Below are 18,502 nucleotides of genomic sequence, written 5' to 3' on the forward strand. Positions count from 1 at the left end.
TGTTTAAGAAAAGCATAAAGGAATAGGATATGAACAGAAAAAAAACAGCTATAGTAGCAGAAGATGAATTTTACTTGAAAAGAAATCTCTTGGCTTCAAATAATAAGAAATCAGGTTGCTAGTGTCATTTTTCTTGTTCATTTCTGTCAGATCTATATGTATCCCTAACTCTAATATCAGTGGAGTGGGAGTTCACTATGAATCTACAAACACAATTAATTGACAGGTAGTTATGGAAAACAGCTGCTATGAAGATGGAACTTTCTTTGATTGGTAGTCAAAGTCAGTTCCTCTCCACTTACCCAGAAGGGAAAGTAATAGCTGTGGGGCCGCTACCTGACCATCCTGACACCACAGCTGCCATCCAGTGGCAAGTCTTAGCGGTCTCATCAGATTATCTTTATTTCCCTCCTGAATAAGCAGGAAAACCAATACTTCTTACTAGTAATTAACAGAATAAAAGAAGTTTTAATTTTCCTCCCAGGTCATTTATCATTTCTCCTTTCTTTTTCTATTTTTATTTAAAGCACCTTTACCTTCACTACATTGACCTCCTCCTGAAGAGGCTGTGTGGTCACACTGCTGCGTCAGAATGATAATGTGCCAGAAAAAGGCACAATCGCTTAGAAATGGCCGTAGTTGCAAATTTTTCTTTGTAGGTACAGACTGAATTATTGGATTATCAAAAATAGTAGCCTAATACTTTTTCTCTATAATGAGGAACTTCTATAAAGATACTCCTTTGTGGTGGCTTGTACTATATATAGAAGGGTATATAAAAAGCTAAGGAAAAAATTAATTCAAATAAATCAGAGTAAAGTCTGCCCTCTGCTGCACCTCAGTGGTCCCAGCCAGCCAGGCTTTTAGTTGAAGAGCTCAGCGCTAACAAATCAATCTCACATCACTGAAGGGCTTGCTGCTGTGTATGCGGAAGCGCAGCCTGGACACCTAGATAACAGATGAAAGCAATTATGCTATTATTATTTCAGGACACTGGAAATTTCCAGTACTGATGTATTTTTGTTACCAAATGGCATTTATAAAATAATAATGATGTTGAAATATCTATGAATCATATAAAGTATGTCATTCCAGGGATCCAGCTCAGCTGGCCATTGATAATATAAAATTCTTCCTCCTATTGCTTAAATAAGGGCCAAAGCAATTATATTATAACAAAACAAAGAAGTCCTTGTTAACTTCTAAAAATTCAATTTTTATTTAACCCTTAATTTGGGGTCAGTTCCTCACAAACTGACTGATGTTATTGCATGTGCTTTGTAATCTGTATCTTTTCTTTTAGCCAGGCTTGCTACCTGGCCTTAGCAGTCATCCATTTTCTCTCCTGAATCCAGTCTGAGGCTGAGGGCTGACTAAAACAGTACCGGTTTAACTTTTGTGAAGACATTTCCACCTGCCTAAGGCCTGGATTTCTAAGAACTCCCCACAAGGCACTCCATGTTTTCTGAATCTGTCTTTGCTTCTCTCTTACTCTTACAATGAAAACGCAATGCTTCAGTCTTCCTACTGCTTGCACAGAAGACAGGCTAGACAATATTGACAAACAGAGAGTTTTGACCCAATTTTCTGGAAGGAATCAATACATCAAAATGATTTGAGTCTATCAGAGAGAAACTGTTATTCAAAAAAGAATTTAGAAAACTATCCAAATAATAATTGTTTAAACATTTTAAAATTCAAGTTGACTTCACTGTAAACCTATTACTAAAACAAAATATTTACCTTGCAAGTAGGTTAGAAAGCTAAGTTCTTTCCTTGTAGAGGGAGGGGAAAAAAGAAATATTTTACCAATATCTACTCAAAAATTGCAGACATTCATTGATGTAAAACTCTTTACTGTACCTAGGATGTCACACAGCCTCCCCAGTTGCATGTTCTGCTGTATGTCCAAATCAGAAATGTGTTTTCGCACAGGCTGGGCATATCCTAAAAGGCAAAGTGTCAAAACAGAAACAGTACATCAATATAGCACACATGGGAATTTCAAAATGTCACAGTCTGCAAAATGTCTCCTCTGCAGCATCTTGCAGAAACAATAAAATCCTAAGAACGTAGTCTGCGTTTCTCAAGGACTAAGCGTGGAAGATGTGCTACACGGCATCTTCTGCAACAGAGGTTGCTATTCTTCCAATACCAATCAAGCACCCGCGAATCAAGATCACAAATGCATGGAGAAAACGTCTGACATTTAACAGAATGTTCAGAAGGACGTTTGAAAATGTTAGGGTTGGGTTTAAGGGATTGTTTTGGCTTTAAAATCATGCAACACTTTGAAGTTGGGTCCCAGAATCATTCTACACAGTTTAGTCAAACCCCTTGCTGTCAGAAGCATGTATTTAAGAACTCACATATCAAAAAAAAAAAAAAAGAACTCACATATCAAAAAAAAAAAAGCACTCTCTGCTCCCAGTCAGAACTTTTAACCTTCAAAGGGCAAGAAAGGTCAAGGCATTTACTCTGTCAGTACTAAGAAAGTCCTGTAGTTCTTTTTGTTTTTACTGGAGACGGGACAAAGGTAAAACAATAACACATAAGTGTTAGCACTGCCCAGAAATACTCACAAAATAAGTAATAACTTCTGTTTAATGTCAGGCCTTAAAACAGTGGATCCAGACATGAACTCGAAAGACATGTATCCTCACAGGTAGGCACGGTTGCTTGTTAGGAATTCAAGAACCAAAGGTAGAACTCTTTTAACAACTAAAATAACTTGGCAGATTTTGAGAGATGCTTCCATGCCTCCTTGTGGTTACTGAGCCCAAACACATGTCTGTGTGTAACTGCTTTAGAAAAAGGCACTTTATAGACAAATGCACGATGTGACACACAGTTCTCTTTCAGCATAAGGAAAGCTATGGCAATTCAGGCAACGGGGCTCCAGACCAAATGAACACTGATAATTGCCTCTTTGCTTTGATGTCAGTGTTTAAACACCAGACAACATCTGAAAAGCAAATGAGTTTACGACTCGTCTGAAAGTCTTTGTTTTATGCGTACGAACCTAAGAATCAGAGAGACAGAAGGACCAATGGGTGGCTGGAGTCATTTTAGAAAATAGAAAATAGAAAATGACTATTAATTCTCTAATAATTTAGAGAACCACTCCACATATGAAAGTGAACAGAAGTAGATACAATTTCAATGTTGTTAATATGCACTGATGTGATATTGTAACGCTTAAAATTTTGTGTATCTATAATCACACTGTCTACACATATCTACATTCAGGAAAATGTCTTAAAAGACATATTAGCAAATAACATATATTGAGGTCCTAAGAAGAAAAGGGAAATGCTTAAGGAATAAAGTGTAATTTAAAAACATATCTGAGACCATTCCATGACTATATCTCTTTCAAGGTAAAGAGGCAGCATGAGATTTCTAGTTAAGATGATGTCCAATTTAAAATGTAAAAGACGTTTGATCACTTAGTAGCCATATGTGCAGTGTGTGAGTAGGTGTGTTTCATTCACATGTCTGAGGTCAGTCTTCCAACAAATAACCTGGCACCCCTTTTACCACTGATCAAGGATGCATATTAAACATATATACAGAGCTTTGAGAACTTGTTACTTATCCCTCTGCATACACCCATTTTCTGTTATCAGTCTCACATTATTATAGAGAACAACATGAAGTAACAGATATGAAGACATTTTGGAAATTTCAAAGTAGATATTTTAATGTTATGAAGTACATGCACTTCCAAAGCACAGGACACATTCTGTGATAAGCAACGTGGACATTATGTGCCATGTAGTGTACACACCAGCAATAAAGCAAAAGTTGGGAGGTAATTTTTCAGATTTATTTTTATTTATGTGTATGTATGCACATGTGTCTGTGTATGTTCCATATATGCAGGTACCCACAGAAGGCAGGAGAGTCCCAGTTACAGGCAGTTATGAGCTCCCGGCTAAGAACTGAACTTGGGTCCTCTGCAGAACAGCAAGTGTTCTCTAACTACTGAGCCATCTCCCCAGCCCCAGTGATGGAGGCGGGTCTTCTATCAATCTGTTGATTTCATTGGTTAATTAATAAAGAAAACTGCTTGGCCTAATAGGTTAGAACATAGGTGGGTGGAGTAGACAGAACAGGAAGAAGGAAGTGAGGTAGATGGCTCAGTCAGATGCCACGCCTCTCCTAAGTTAGTCAGACCGCCGTGCCTCTCCTCAGGGAGAGAGATGCGATGAAGCCAGCCACCAGGTCAGATGTGCTGAATCTTTCCCGGTAAGACACCATTCGTGGTGTTACAAAGATTATTAGATATGGGTTAGTCAAGATGTGAGTAAGAGGCTGAAAATAATAGGCCAGGCAGTGTTTAAAAGAATACAATTTGTGTGATATTATTTTGGGGTATAAGCTAGCCGGTGGCCGGGAGCAGGGCAGCAGGAAGCCGGCCCACAGCTCCTCACTACACCCCAGGGAATCAGTTTTTGGTTTTTGTTTTGTTTTAAAGCTGTTTATTTTTATATTTTGTACATCCATGAAATAAATGTGTTGATAACAGGTGAAAACTCTTAACAGTGCTGGGAGCATAGGTTAAGTACAATGGTGACTTTAACCAGACAACTATCAGCAAGGATTCTGGGGCTTCTGGGAGTTGAGCAGCATGTCCTGTGTCTGAGACATCATACTTCAGAATATAATTGTAAAGATATAGTTAGGTCAAAGGTCGTTAGGAACACCAGGGTCTGATAAGCCATCAGCCTCAACCTTGTCCTGTTACAGAGGAGGAAGTCAGGGTGCTCTGTCCAGGATCACCTAAATCTATAAATTCTTATGTATTTCAGCTACTTCATGTTTTGCTTTTATGAACAATTTAAATAAATATCATACAAGAAAAGATTCTCAAATAGTATTCCATGTTAATTTTCCATTTTTGTGATAGGCATCTTAATGCCAGAACATTTGGATATGCTAGGGTTCATGCTAAGTGGAATACAGTTGTTAACCATTGACCTCAATATAAAGAGACCAATCTGCATTTTCTGGCTACACCTGGTGTCCTTAAGAGTAGGGAAGGGGGGCTGGAGAGATGGTTCAGAGGTTAAGAGCACTGACTGCTCTTCTAGAGGTCCTGAGTTCAATTCCCAGCAACCACATGGTGGCTCACAGCCATCCATAATGAGATCTGGTGCCCTCTTCTGGCCTGCAAGCATAAATACAGACAGAACACTGTATACATTATAAATAAATAAATCTTTAAAAAAAGAGTAGGAAAAGGGGCAGAAGACTAGAAAGTTAGGGATGCCACAATTCAAGAAAGGCACAGGGTGTTACAATATGCTGTCAGCCTTAAAGATCAAGAACCTTTGTGAATTCCTCTGTGGGTAATGTCTACAAGTTTGAAAGCAGCCCTATTTTCTCATCAGGCCTCCAACAAAAACCACAGCTCTATTGGAACTTTTATTTTATTCCCCTTTAGACCTCTGAACCACTGAACTGTAGGATCCTTCATTTATATTAAATAAAATAAAAACATTGTGTGTGTGTGTGTGTGTGTGTGTGTGTGTGTGTGTTTGTGTAGGGGCGGAAGAGGGTGTCTGACCCTGGAAGCTGGAGTTACAGGTGGCTGTAAGTTGCTCAGCATGTGTGCAGGGAACTGAGCCCGCTCTACGGGAGCAGAAAACACTCCTAACTGCTGAGCTGTGTCTCCAGGTTCTATTTGCACTGTTTTTGGACACCAATTCTATACACTGTCTATCTCTCTTGCTTCCACTAAGATCCACCCTTCTCAGGCATCCTGCCTTCCTTTTCACCTTTGACTGAAAGATGAAAGGGCCAAGATCTCTGGCACATGCTATGAAATCATAAATGTTGCCATCATTAATATGTATTTCCTAACCTCAGCTGAGCCAAACTAAAATTCTCAAAAAGAACTTAATTTAAATGTGAGAACATTATTACTATAAGCACAAAACTATCCAAATATAGCTTCTTTTTATGATAGGCCTTGTGTCTCACTACCCTTTCCTTTTCTTTCTTCCTTTCTCTCCCCAGTCCTTCCCTCCTTCCTTTCTTTCCTTTTTCTTTGTATATGGTGTATATGTGTGCGTGATATGTGTGTGCCAATGGGGGGCATAGAGGTTGCTGTTGGCTGTCTTCCTCTGTTGTTCTCTACTTTATTTTATAAGACAGGGTCTCACTGACCCTGCGGTTCACAGTTTTGGCTAGACTGGTGGTCAGTGAACCCCTAGGCACCCTCTGTCTCCACCATCTCTCCCCTAGTGCTTGAGTTGCAGGTATGTGCTAGTGGGTCTGGGTTTCATGGATGCAGGATTGCTGACTTGGGTCTTTATGCAGGAAGCCTTTAGATGCTGAGATCTCCCACTACCACCACTCTGCTGTGTTCTTGGCCTCTTTTTGCTGTCATTCTCTTGTATGCTTCATCTTCACTTTTTAAATTTTACCATTATAGGAAATGGTAAAACTTTAATTTTACCATAGTAGGCTCCTTTGATTTCTTATTTACTTGTATAATCTGTCTCTCCCCCATCAGTCTAGCTCCTGTAACCAGACCACAGCCCAGAGAGCAGACACTTGAGGAATCTACAGCGAACTGAGTGAACAAAATGTGCCTGAAGATCTTACTTGAAGACTTAGTCACGTAAGCCTTAGCCCTTTCCTCATGTGTTCTCTTCACCCATCCTTTAACTCTTCAATTATGTTCTCTATTCTAGCAAATTTGTGGTAAGTTCAAAGAATGACAAGGTAGTTGTGTAAGATTTTCAGGGTCTTTATCATAGAAAACCCAGAAGTGGCAGAAAGGGCCCTGTTTCCCTCCTCATTCTGGAGAAGCCTGCTTCCTTTCCTTATGGCTACTGTGATGGCCTGCAAGCCTTTCCCAGCTGTTTTTGTTGTAGTTGTTATGTTTAAACAGGGTCTTACTACATATACCTGGTTGGCCTTTGCAGACTGGGTGGTATTGAACTCACAGAGATTTGCCTGCCTCTGTTTCTAGAAAGCTGGGATAAAAGGTGTGCACCACCATGGCCAACTATTTCCAGATTTACAGAATGTTCCATCTTGCCCCAAGTAAGTACTTGAGCACGACTGTCCCACTCCACATCAAAGGACGACCCTGGTAAGCTGCCTCTCCATAGTCATTATGCTATTTTGATCTTTCACTAAATCTGTGGTGTTCATTGTTGGTTTCTCTGCACCCGCTTCTGCTTTCCCCAAGGCTATGCTTTCTCAAACACCGAACAGGTGATGCAAACTGCCTCTTTGCAATGAGAAGACTAGTTCTTCTAGCACTGGCTTTTCTTTTGGTGCAACCACAGAAATTAAGAATGCAGCCAAAGGCGGCTGAGACAAACTGGCTTGCCTCCCTGGAAGGCCTCCATTGTAGTAGACAGTCACATGATGTTGATTGCCCTGTGGTTGACTCTAAGCTCCTCCTTCCTTTAAGCACTCTCCCTTACAGTGGTACTCAAAGCAGAGGCGTTGAAGATGGCTCCTGGTGACCAGCTTCTTGTTTAGCCATCCACATAAGTTAGATGGTCTGATGCAGTCGTTCCCAGCCTTTTCCCCATTTTGAACCGTAACTGGTGATGTGGAACACATCGCATCCTACCAGTGGCTCACATTGTTATAACAGCTGTACTAGTAACTCCGTCCCTTCTCTTCTCTCAGGAAAGCATGTTGGGTAGAAGCTGAGCAAGACAGACATTATTACAGAGGTAACCTGGAACTACTCCCACTGGTTACAAAAAGCATTGACATTCCAATAGTTAAAAATAAAAAGCTCCACATGACAGACCTCACAGTAAAGTATCTGTTTCCAAACAGACTCACTGACAAAAGATGGCACTTTCTGTTGTTCCAGCTAAAATGCATGAATCTCAGATTATATTCAGAGGCTCTGAGGGCATGAAGACCATTTCAGGGGCTCTCCAAGGTCAAAACTGTTTTCACAATTATTTTGAGAAGTTATTTGCCTTTTTAAAGGCAACCCGATCTATTCCCGAGAGAATGTTCAGCACCAAAGACTCTCCACCTGGAGCCTTTCTTCTTGGCAGAACTGGCCTTTGGGCAAAGAAAAGCCCATACCTCGACCACTGATAGAGATACAGAGTATCCATAAATGGATAAAACAAGACTGTCATATCCTGCCAAGACAGGGTAAGATAGTTCTAAAAAGTTTCTTGCCTTTAAAAATGGTATGTCAATTACGTTAGGCCTTAGCCAAAGTTGGTTGCCTCAACATTACAAAGGAGACTTTGGGTGATTGCCCAGGTAGTCAGTTGTCTCTGTTATTTGTTGCACATTTTGGAAGTTTCTTGATTGCACTTCCTGTTTACTCAAGTAATATTACTTCCCTTCTCAGATCTTTAATGGAGTTGTAGATAATTGTAGTTACCCTCCTCATGATTTAGCTAAACTTAATTTCAATACATTATTCAGACTCCTTGAAATAGAATGCTTAGTAAAACTTTTGTTTTGCGTTTCTTGCTTAATATTGTTTATTGCTTGTAATTTTATATTTAGTACCTGTTCCTATTGTATATAGTTGTATTGGGTTTGGTTTGATCTTGTTTAGACAAAAGGGGAGATGATGGGAAAGCTCAGCCAATCACATCTGGCTAGGGTGTGGCTGCCTGGAGGCCAGGTAGAAAAACTGGAGAGAAAGGTGTGTGCTCTCTATGCTGTGCTCACTGGACCATTTCAGATTTCAGACCTCTCACTCTGTTAGTGTGAGTTTCTCCCTTTTTCAATTATTAAAAATATCACCATTGTTCTTGAGGTGGTCTGGTTATTTATCGCACCAACCAGATACACAAATGCTTACACTGTAAATTCTAAAACCTAGAGAATTCATTGGTGCACAGACTCCACGCTAAAGCCAACATGTAACACCTCTTCCGCTAAGGTTAGTACAAAGTCAGAGAAGAATGTTATTTGAAAAGACGATAAAACATTCTTCTCTTTCCAAATATTTAAGCTCTATGGGGTCGAATTTTCTGTTTCAACCTAAACAACACAGATAACAGACTAAACACAGAAACATGAGAATCCAGTCATGTTCTATTGAGAGATCTGCAAATTTACCAAACTAACCATGCTTTCTTAAAAAAATGGTTATTGTTTTTATACAAGTCAACACTGAGAATGGGTTTATTAGTTCGTTTCTCATTTTCTCAGTTTTAGTTTCCTTCTTCCCTTCATTCCTTCCTCCTTTTTCTCTGTCTCTGTCTCTCCATCTCCCAGAGGGAGACAAAATCTTGCTATGAAGCCAAAACTGACTTCAAATTCTCAATCCTCCTGCCTTAGCATCTTTAGTTCTGATATTACAATAACTACAGCAAATAATGACAGACAGAATTAACTTAATGTTCTTTAGGGTCTTCTAATATCATTTGAGTGTAAAGGGGAACTGAGACAAAATATCTGCGAACCACTGAACAAACTTCAATTCTTTTTTTCTTGTTTTCTTTTCTTTTCTTTCTTTCTTTCTTTTCTTTTCTTTTCTTTTTCTTTTTTTTTTTTTCAAGACAGGGTTTCTCTGTGTATCTCTGGCTGTTCTGGAACTCACTCCATAAACCAGGCTGGCCTCAAACTCACAGAGATCCTCCTGCCTTTGCCTCCCTGAGTGCTGGGCTTAAAGGCATGGTATCACCACTGCCTGGATCAACCTTCAATATTTTAATGACAATTGTTAAGAAGATTTCAAAGATTAGATTTTAATTTAGTGTATTAAACTTATTTTAAAGCCTATCCTAATATTAATCCAGTTAATGAAAAGTATATGAGCTTGTGACACTTAGAACCCTCTTAGGTACCACTTCTATGTATTATGGTTCAGTGTTGGGCAAGACCACCCGGTTATCTTCATATTCTGAAAGCACTGGGCCAAGTCTGATCAATCCTATGGATGAGTGTTGACTTAGGTTGCCTGTTTGAATACAACATAGAATAATATAAATATGTTTTAGTTTTAGTGTGTGCTATGAAGAAAACAAGTGTGTTCTCTGTCTTATCTTAAAAGACCTAGCTATCTCTAGGAACAGCCATCAGGAAGATCATGACTGTACATCTTTCTGACATGAGGATCATGTGTGGCATCTCTATAGCTCATCTATAGACTCTATACTCTCTGCCAAAATACATGGGGAAGTCAGCGTAGACTGAGTGGGAAGGCCCAACTTCTTGCCACAAAGTATAAGGAACAGACTCTATTGAATCCTTGAGCTGGAAACTGAAAAGTGAGAGTGGAGAGTGAGCGAGTGTGCTGAGCGGCTCTGCACAAGCTGACCTTCCGGCTGTGCCCTTGGGAGTCATGGTTCACCTGCCTCGCTCTCAAGGGAACTCTGCTTTCCACTCCTAGGGTGCGAAGGAGAGCAACTGCAGTTAGGAAACACCCTTCCCATCAGCCTTTGGGGTATCCTATGGTCATGTGCACACCAAAGTCTTCCTATCTTTTCCTTCAGGCTGTTGCAGTAGCACAGGCCAGCTGAAGAATGTTGTCTATGAACATTACCAAAACAGTATTCACAACTTTTATGGACTGGAATATTTTGGAGACCTCTAATTGTGTTAAAGCCAAGAACAGTTTGCTGAACTAATAATGCCCAGAGGAAAAAATAAAATTATGCGCGTTGGCTTTATCCATTAAATCAGCTGGGCAGTTGGCAGTGAAGTACAATATTACATGGAGGAAAGCACAAAACAAAGCACTTCAGGGCGTCTTCTGTTTGCTTTCAAAGAGAGAGAGAGAAGAGACTCACTGCTGAGAGCTAACTGCGTACACTGGCCCCCGAATTCAGCTGGAACCTCAGAGCTCCATATGTGGCCCATCCCACTTCATTGCAATAGATTTTTTAAATGCCACTGGATTTAGGAACAGTAACAATTGATGTACTGTAACTAAGAGGTACAGGGGATAAGTTAAAAGTGGAGGAAATAACCTAACTAAAAAACTGCAACTGTAAGTTGGCAGGCTTTATTTAGATCACTTTTTTTTTTTCTAGAGAAATTAGGATTCTTTGTTGCAGTTCTTCTTTGACTGATAGATTATGCTTAAAATAGACCCTAGTTTTATGTTCCTGCTATGAAGCATAGAAGATTATTTTGTTATAATTATATTTCATTAATAAAAATGATGAAAATATGCAATATCCAATTTAGAGATCAGCCTACATTTTTATCTTAATGAAATTACAAGGTCAATCAGTTTCTATGGACAATTAGTCATTTGTGATCCACCTTCCTTGCAGGTTAAAAATAGCTACAAATATTTGTCACTTCTAGGAATACTACCTGAAATTCTAACAGTCAATCAAATTTGTAACTCCCCTTTTCAAGGAGACTGCTCTGCAATACATAATGTCATAATATTACTACTTTCAAATTACAGATTTAAAAATACATTCTAGTATTTTGCAGTAAAAATACCGCTGACAAGCCACCTTTTTCTGTATTTGGAGAATGCAATTACTGTTATAGGTGCAAAAGCAGAGCCAATAGTCAAATGTCTCCAACAGTAGTCTGTTATACACCTTTTGGTACTGCACCAGAAGGTCAAGTAAGTGAGTCTAGCCCCACCTGGCTGGTAGCATGATGTAATTACCTAGAGTGACCCTGCCATGAGTGCCCCATTGGAAGGAGAAGCCCGACAGTCTAGAGAGGCTGGAAGTGTCTGCCTGAGCCTGACGACCCTCCCTACTGATGCCGACTAGTGAATTAATTTACCTGCACTCTGGAAGTAAAATTATGTTGAATAGGATGGGGTGGGGTTTTTTTGTTATTGTTGTTTTGACTTTTTTTTTCAATGTACTTAGAAAAAAAAATAGCTTCACTTTCATTTCTGTGAACTGTTGCAGTAATATCCGGCCTGTAAGACAAAGAAGCCAGGCTTTATTTGTCTGAAATCTTGTGTATTCCCACAGGAAAGTGACAAACAACCAAACAAAAAGTTACCTCATATTATTAAAAAGAAAAAAGTATATAGTTTAAGAATTCTGCCTGTAAAGTAGGTGAGACAACTGTTTAAGATTAGTAATGAACTTCTAGGGAAACCGAAGCACAGGCTATGGAAACGAGCTCCTGCGCCGTTGGCCTCTGTGCACGCTTCGCCTGGAATGTGCCTGACCTTGCTCTTGTTTCTTAAAAATACACGACTAGGAATTTTTTTTGAAAATTCATATTTCTGTTGTTGCAAACAAAAAACAATGCAATGGTGGAGATCTCATACTGATTAGATGCTTATTTATACCACATATGCACAATATGAAAAAAAACAGTTTTAAAGATAAATTTAAAATTGTGCTTTGTAATTTAAACCTTTATGATCGGGTCATTCTTCCCTTTGGTTTATATTTGCCAAGTCTTTGAAATGATGTGAGACTTACATTTGGAATTCCTGGTGCTGTTCTGTTTACACTATTATGCAGAGTTACTTTTTCTACTTTGGAGACTCCTTTGTGTCAGGCATCTCTGCAGAGTGGATGGCTTAGGAGGATTTTGTTTTTTGTCTTGGAGGGTGTGAAAAGTTGAGTGTAGGAGGGAGAAGTTTGTGGAAATGACAACTGCAATCACCTCACGCATATTGACATTGAAAAGTAGGGGACAGATACTGAGTGCTTTTCAACAGGGTAAGGTAGGGCCCCACTTCTGGTTCCAGCTCTGAATAAGATACAGAAAGCAAAACGAGACCCCCTGCACACTAACAGGCCAAGTCTACAATTAGTTGCAGAAGCAAAAGCTCTTGCACCTTATTCTAAGGCCCCAAGTCAGTTAATTGGGTCTTCAATTAGCCTCTCGGGTTGTAATCAATTACAAGTGTAATTTCTGTGTGTGAGTGTATTTTGTGCAAAAGTAGTCTCGCCAAAACCAAAGCATAAGTGAGGGCGAGATTCAGATCTGTCTTTTCCCACTGGTAGGCATAGAAGAACAAAACCAAAGGCTCTGTGTAGTGCCAGCATTTCCTCACCAGCTCCCACAGCCCTGGGTCAAAGCACATCTCTGTAATCTAGGAAAGTCTGTTTATTACTATTAAATTTTTACTAATTTTAAAAAAAATCTTAGTTTCAGTTATATAGTAATTATAATATTTTCTTTCATATTACTGTTTAGATGTGACGTTTCTTTACCACATGCCAGTATTCAAACAGGCATTCCCACGTCTGAGCACAAGTTGTAGCCTAGGATTTTACTACACTAGATCATTGGCTATGCTGCTCTACTTAAAAGGCCTTAACAAAGCACTAACAGGTAACATTGAAACCCAGTGGGTTTTGCTAGTTGTCAAAACTCTACTAAGTCAGCGTAAAAAAAAAAAAAAATCCAGACTTATTCAAGAAATTTAACAGCCTAGGTAGAGGCAAAACAAAGCAAAGCAAGCAGTCAGCAAATGCAAACACCCACAATAACTCATGTCTGAAACAAACTTCCAGCACAAATTTCTGAATTTCCCCATGTCACTTTGGCATACCTATTTTACCACTGCGTTTCAGACAACAGCTTTTAAGTTCCCCAATTCATAAATGTAATTAAATAATTACATTAGTGCTAATTAACATGAAACTGCAGATTATTTAAGCGCAAAAAACACTATTCAACTTCTTAATTATTCTTGTTCACACAGCATTTCCTTTTGCTCAGGCGCCCTAGGTGCAAATAAAACATCCCATCTGCTCGCAATTAGAACTAAATAATTTCAGAGAATGTAGCTTATCATTTTGACTGCACATTTGATTAAAAACAGTGTACAAGCAATATCCTGGCTATTGGTGTAACAGCAACAACACACCCAAGCCCGTGTTCTTCCATCATTAAAGAGGATCGAAAACATTATCTGTTATTTCAGGGGGAAAAAATACAACTTTTTAGTTCATTTCATACAGATGAAAGCGAATTACAGCAAATCACCTCTCCACTGAATAGCAGCCCCCACATAATGACTTTATTTGCTTAATCCCCAAATTAAACGCCGTTTCGAGCGAGGGCCCTGTGTTATTACTCTCATCATGTCGAGAACATTTTCCTGCCGAGACCAATTTGAATAAAACAAGGGGCCTTCCTTGAACTCAATCAAGGAGCCATAATGTGGTGGGTAATAGAGGTTGCTGATAGATTTGCAGGCAAAAGTGTTATACCTAATGATGGGATATGGATAATAGTCCTCCTGGAGGTCCTGATGCGACTCCAGTTGGCTGCCAGATGCTGAAAAGCAAGAAGAGCATTGATCAGTGACAGGAAGCTGTAGTGGATTCATCTAGTCAAACTTCAGCTGTTTTTCCACTGTACAGTTAAGCCAGGCATAAATTATATTAATTGATTTAATTACATACTTAAAACATCTTCCCCAATTAATTTAATTAGGTGGCTACATGATGCTACTGGCAGGGGAAGATTAGAGGCAGCTCACTTAATTAACAGAATATGAATGAAAAAAAAGAGAAAGCAAACATAAATGAAATTGTGAGCACTAATTAAAAGGCTGTCTGCAAACTTAAATACTTTCTGACAAAGTGGTGACAGCAATGTAGACAAGTGAGGATTTTTTTTTCTAGCAAATTAAAATGTCAGAAGGTGTGTAATATACACAGATAAAGAGAGAAGGTAGTGCAGTTAAAAAATTGACTTTCCAACACCACTACCATAGTCAAAACAAAAAGTATTTTCTTTTATAGAAAAGTTGCAGCAGACTTTGCAGGCATATAAGCCAGACTCTGGGTTAAGACTAAAATATGCTGCACAAACAAACAGGGTTTGTGCATCTTATACCGAGGAGACTTATAGATGAAAGATGCTGGGCGGGCGGGAGACCGGAGAGGGAAGGGGAGATAGAGAGACAAGTGACTGCAGTTGTTCAAGCAGGAAATGTTTAGACAAAGAGGTCTGCTTTAACAGCTGGCAGCCTGGTGCACCTTGGCTCGAATGCGGAAATTCTCCAGGTGTCTCTGACGAGATTCCTTTAGTATCTTCTTTAGTCTTGTCTTGTGGCAATGTAAAAGCCACGTGAGGGCAATCACACCTGAGGCCCACTTCTTCTGGCGATAACAAATGAAGAATTTTCTCGCCTTATGACATTTCCATGTGGCTTGGATCTTGATGGCAGCCTCATTCTTCCCATCTTGGCCCTGATACCTCCGTCCCGGAAGGTTTAGCAGCATTTGGATGTGAAGTGGGTTCTCTAACATTAACAAAAGATCATTTCTGGTGAGTTTATTCTTCAGCTCAAATTCTGGAAGCATGGCCACCAAACTCTTCCCTTTTACTTTGGCTTCCGTTATTGCATAGTCCTTGAGAAACTTCTCGATTTGTTGCAGGAGAGAAAAAATACTTCCCCAGGCTAAGCTATAATGTGCCTTGAAGGCTAAGAAGTCTGGAGCTGACTTATCTATGGTACCATCATAAATGGTAAAGTCATAATCCCATGATGATTTCACAGATTTAGCTGGTGTAGTAATTTTCGTGACCTGGGGAAAGAAAGTTTGCCAGAAGTGAAATATCTTCTGATTTTTTTAAAAGCATGATCAACACATATGTACTAATACTTTTCAATTACCACTTAGTGATGGGAGAATATGGCTGCTAGGATTGATTTTACACATGCACATCAGGATGTCAAATACTGTCATTAAACTCATTACCAGGGATATCTGAGAGATCAGGAAGGGCTATTAAACTGCTACAAAAGTATTTCTACATATATAATAAAAATTTATATATTTTTATATATTATATATTATATATGGTGATACATTCCTGTTTATAATATATAATGATCTCTTTCCTTGAGTCATTTATAACATTTATATATAAAACACATCTTTAACTATAATGATATATGTAAGCTATATTTATCTTTATATATATGGTCACTGACCATACCAAAGGAAACTAAAAGCAGAAACTTTTATGATCTGTTTCCTTAAGCCATTTTACAAATTATATATATATATACAATACATATTTAAATATATTATATTAGTACAGTTATTAATTATATATTAATTATATATAATAGCTCGCAATTATTTTATCTATGCACCCATAGTCTTAAATAGCTATGTTGCTGATTCCTTTTTCTTAACTTGTCATAAACCCTAAAAACAGGGAAATACCCTATTTTATATATAAATGTCCAGAGAAATCCTCTAGGAGTGCAGTGGTGGGGGATATTTCTTTTAAATATTTTTCTGTATTAAAAACATCATGAATCATAAGTCAATAAAATCAGAAGAGATTTGGATGACAAAAGTAAAACATAATATTATTCTCACTTAAAATAAAGAAAACCAAACCTGGTTCTGGTGGTACAGGCCTGTCATTCCAACTGCATGGAGTGCTGAGGAATAAGGACCGTAAGTGTGAGACCTGCCTGAACTACAGAGTGATTTGCCCATCATGCACAACCTAGCGAGAGATTTCGTCTTAATATAAAGAATGAAAATGCACTAAAGATAGGCTCCATGGTAGTGTTTGCCTAACAAACATGAGGCCAGAGATTCAAACCTTAGCACTGAAAAGGAAATTTTGCCAATAAAAAACCACTGTGTTTTAACTACTGATACTTGTTATATAAGAAAAAGAGACATTTTGCACCAGGATCCAAAAGTCCTGGTGACTAGGAAAGTAGGGAGGGAGGACACAAGAAAGCATGGTGTTTTTGCCTTGAGTTCTCCACCATGACTGTTTCTGCCTTCTCGGGGATTTAAGAGGTCAATTACCTTCAGCATATCCATTGAACATACATTTGTATCAAATCACAGGGTTATACTTTGCTCTGTAATTTTAAGAGCTTCCACAAAACTCAAGGGGGAAAATCAATGAATTTGTCAAGAACTGTTGTGCCATGGCTTAGGTTGGTTCATGCTCTGTCTCAAATACTGTTAACTGTGAACAATCAATAGGTTCAAGGCCAAAACCCTAGAAGTCTGAGAGTCTCAGACAAAAGAATAAGACAAGATATTTGTTTATACTAAAGATACAGTAACCAAACACAGCAAAATAAAAACTTTCAAATCCTGTCCTCGGGTTCTAAGGAGAATAATAAACTGTCATCTCAAGTCAAAATACTAAGTCCAGGAGGGGAAGTCCCCTTAGTATTAGATGCCAACTCCAAACGGCAATAAGCTTTAGCATGCTTTTAACTGAAGAAACTGTTATAAAGCATAAAAGCAGTGGAAAAAAAAATCTTTTTGCCAAGATTATCTCTCTTTCTAATCTAATAAGGACAGCAAGAGAATGTAAATTGTTTTACAGATGGAAGTAAATTTCTTCTTCTTGAGTGGGCAAGAGAGGGTTTGACAAGGAATGCTCCCATTAGCAGACGTTAGTGTTGGCAGGATGAACCGCGAGTCCGGGCAGAGGATGGCAGGTGGCACATGTTCCCGAAGAAGTAGCCCATGGCTACATTTCCACCTCCCTGCAAGGATGGGTTCTGATGGCAGGAGGTTAGAATTCAGAGAAGAATGGCAGGGCTCCATCAGTGAGAAACAGACATGCAGAATGGCCACAGATGGCCATGCATGGAGCTGGCTGGTCTTGCTAGTCACATGTTTGATCCAGTCATGAAGACTCAGGCCCTTCTAGGAAGCAAAGGCTATGGATGGGTGATTTGCCAGAGAATCTTGTATCCTTAAAGATGTTCAGATATTTTCAAAATTCCTTTTCTTATGGAGAACAGTAAAGAAATGGGTCTGTTTGTGAAACAGAACAGTCTGGGGCAGAGGTTCAGAAGGTGAAGAACCTCCTTCATCTCTCTTAAGACAATGCCCTTCTGCAGGCTGGGTCTAGGATATCTATGTACATCAACAAACATGGGTTAGACCTTCCGATAGAATCACCTAGGGTGGACTGGAGTTGTAGACTTTAACAGGGGTTGTTTTAGAACAAAAGGATTACACCATTTTACCTTCTTGGATGAGAAACCTGCTCTCAAAGGAAACATGCTCCTGGACATCAAATAGACTACTCAGGTGCCAAGAAGCTATGGGCTTGGAGTCAGCTAAAGCATAGCTGTAGTACATCTGTCACAGAGAATGCCACACACGGGAGCACTTCAGACTTAGAGCAAGAAAAGACATGCCTCTCAAGAGGAAGGCTTCCCAAATTAAAGCAGTGTATCAGCATTGTGAGATGCACTGAGCAGGTAAAGACTGAGCAGCTTCACAGCCTGCTAGGAACGAGAGCCCTGATTAAAGGTCATGCCATGCTTCAGGTGCTGCCTCCTTCTGTTGTTCTTCCTTTCATCTCCACAAACTTGTGAGTGTCACTTGTAGGTGTCCCCCATGCCTTTTCTTTTCTCCCTCTTTTGTTTACAATGCCTTGCTCTCCCAGTGTGAGATCACTAAGCAGCCAAGTGGGGTGCTGTGCTGAGACATCTGCATCTCTCACCCTCTTCTTTCTTGGGACCAGGGCTATACCCATCCTCTGTGAATCCACCCCTCCTCCTGCAGCTCAGACCTGTAGCTGTGGCCTAATTATTAGCATCCTGCTCTAACTGGCTGAGTCAACTAGCTGGGAAATG

At 39.3% G+C, this 18,502-nt stretch overlaps 1 protein-coding gene across 3 annotated transcripts in view; it reads right to left on the reverse strand.

Annotated features, from left to right (window-relative positions):
* Positions 1-18,502, reverse strand: part of Iqch (IQ motif containing H) — a 194,021-nt gene that overhangs the window by 94,637 nt on the left and 80,882 nt on the right. For all 3 annotated transcript variants that reach the window (XM_038323380.1, XM_038323379.1, XM_038323378.1), the window contains exons 10-12: positions 14,895-15,446; positions 14,121-14,187; positions 1,864-1,947 (exon numbers count right to left, since the gene is read on the reverse strand). In XM_038323380.1, coding sequence (XP_038179308.1) covers positions 1,864-1,947; positions 14,121-14,187; positions 14,895-15,446 — 703 coding nt within the window. The remainder of the gene's footprint in view (positions 1-1,863; positions 1,948-14,120; positions 14,188-14,894; positions 15,447-18,502) is intronic.

The sequence above is a fragment of the Arvicola amphibius genome, chromosome 3 (assembly GCF_903992535.2).
Source record: "Arvicola amphibius chromosome 3, mArvAmp1.2, whole genome shotgun sequence".
NCBI classification, from domain to species: Eukaryota; Metazoa; Chordata; class Mammalia; order Rodentia; family Cricetidae; genus Arvicola; species Arvicola amphibius.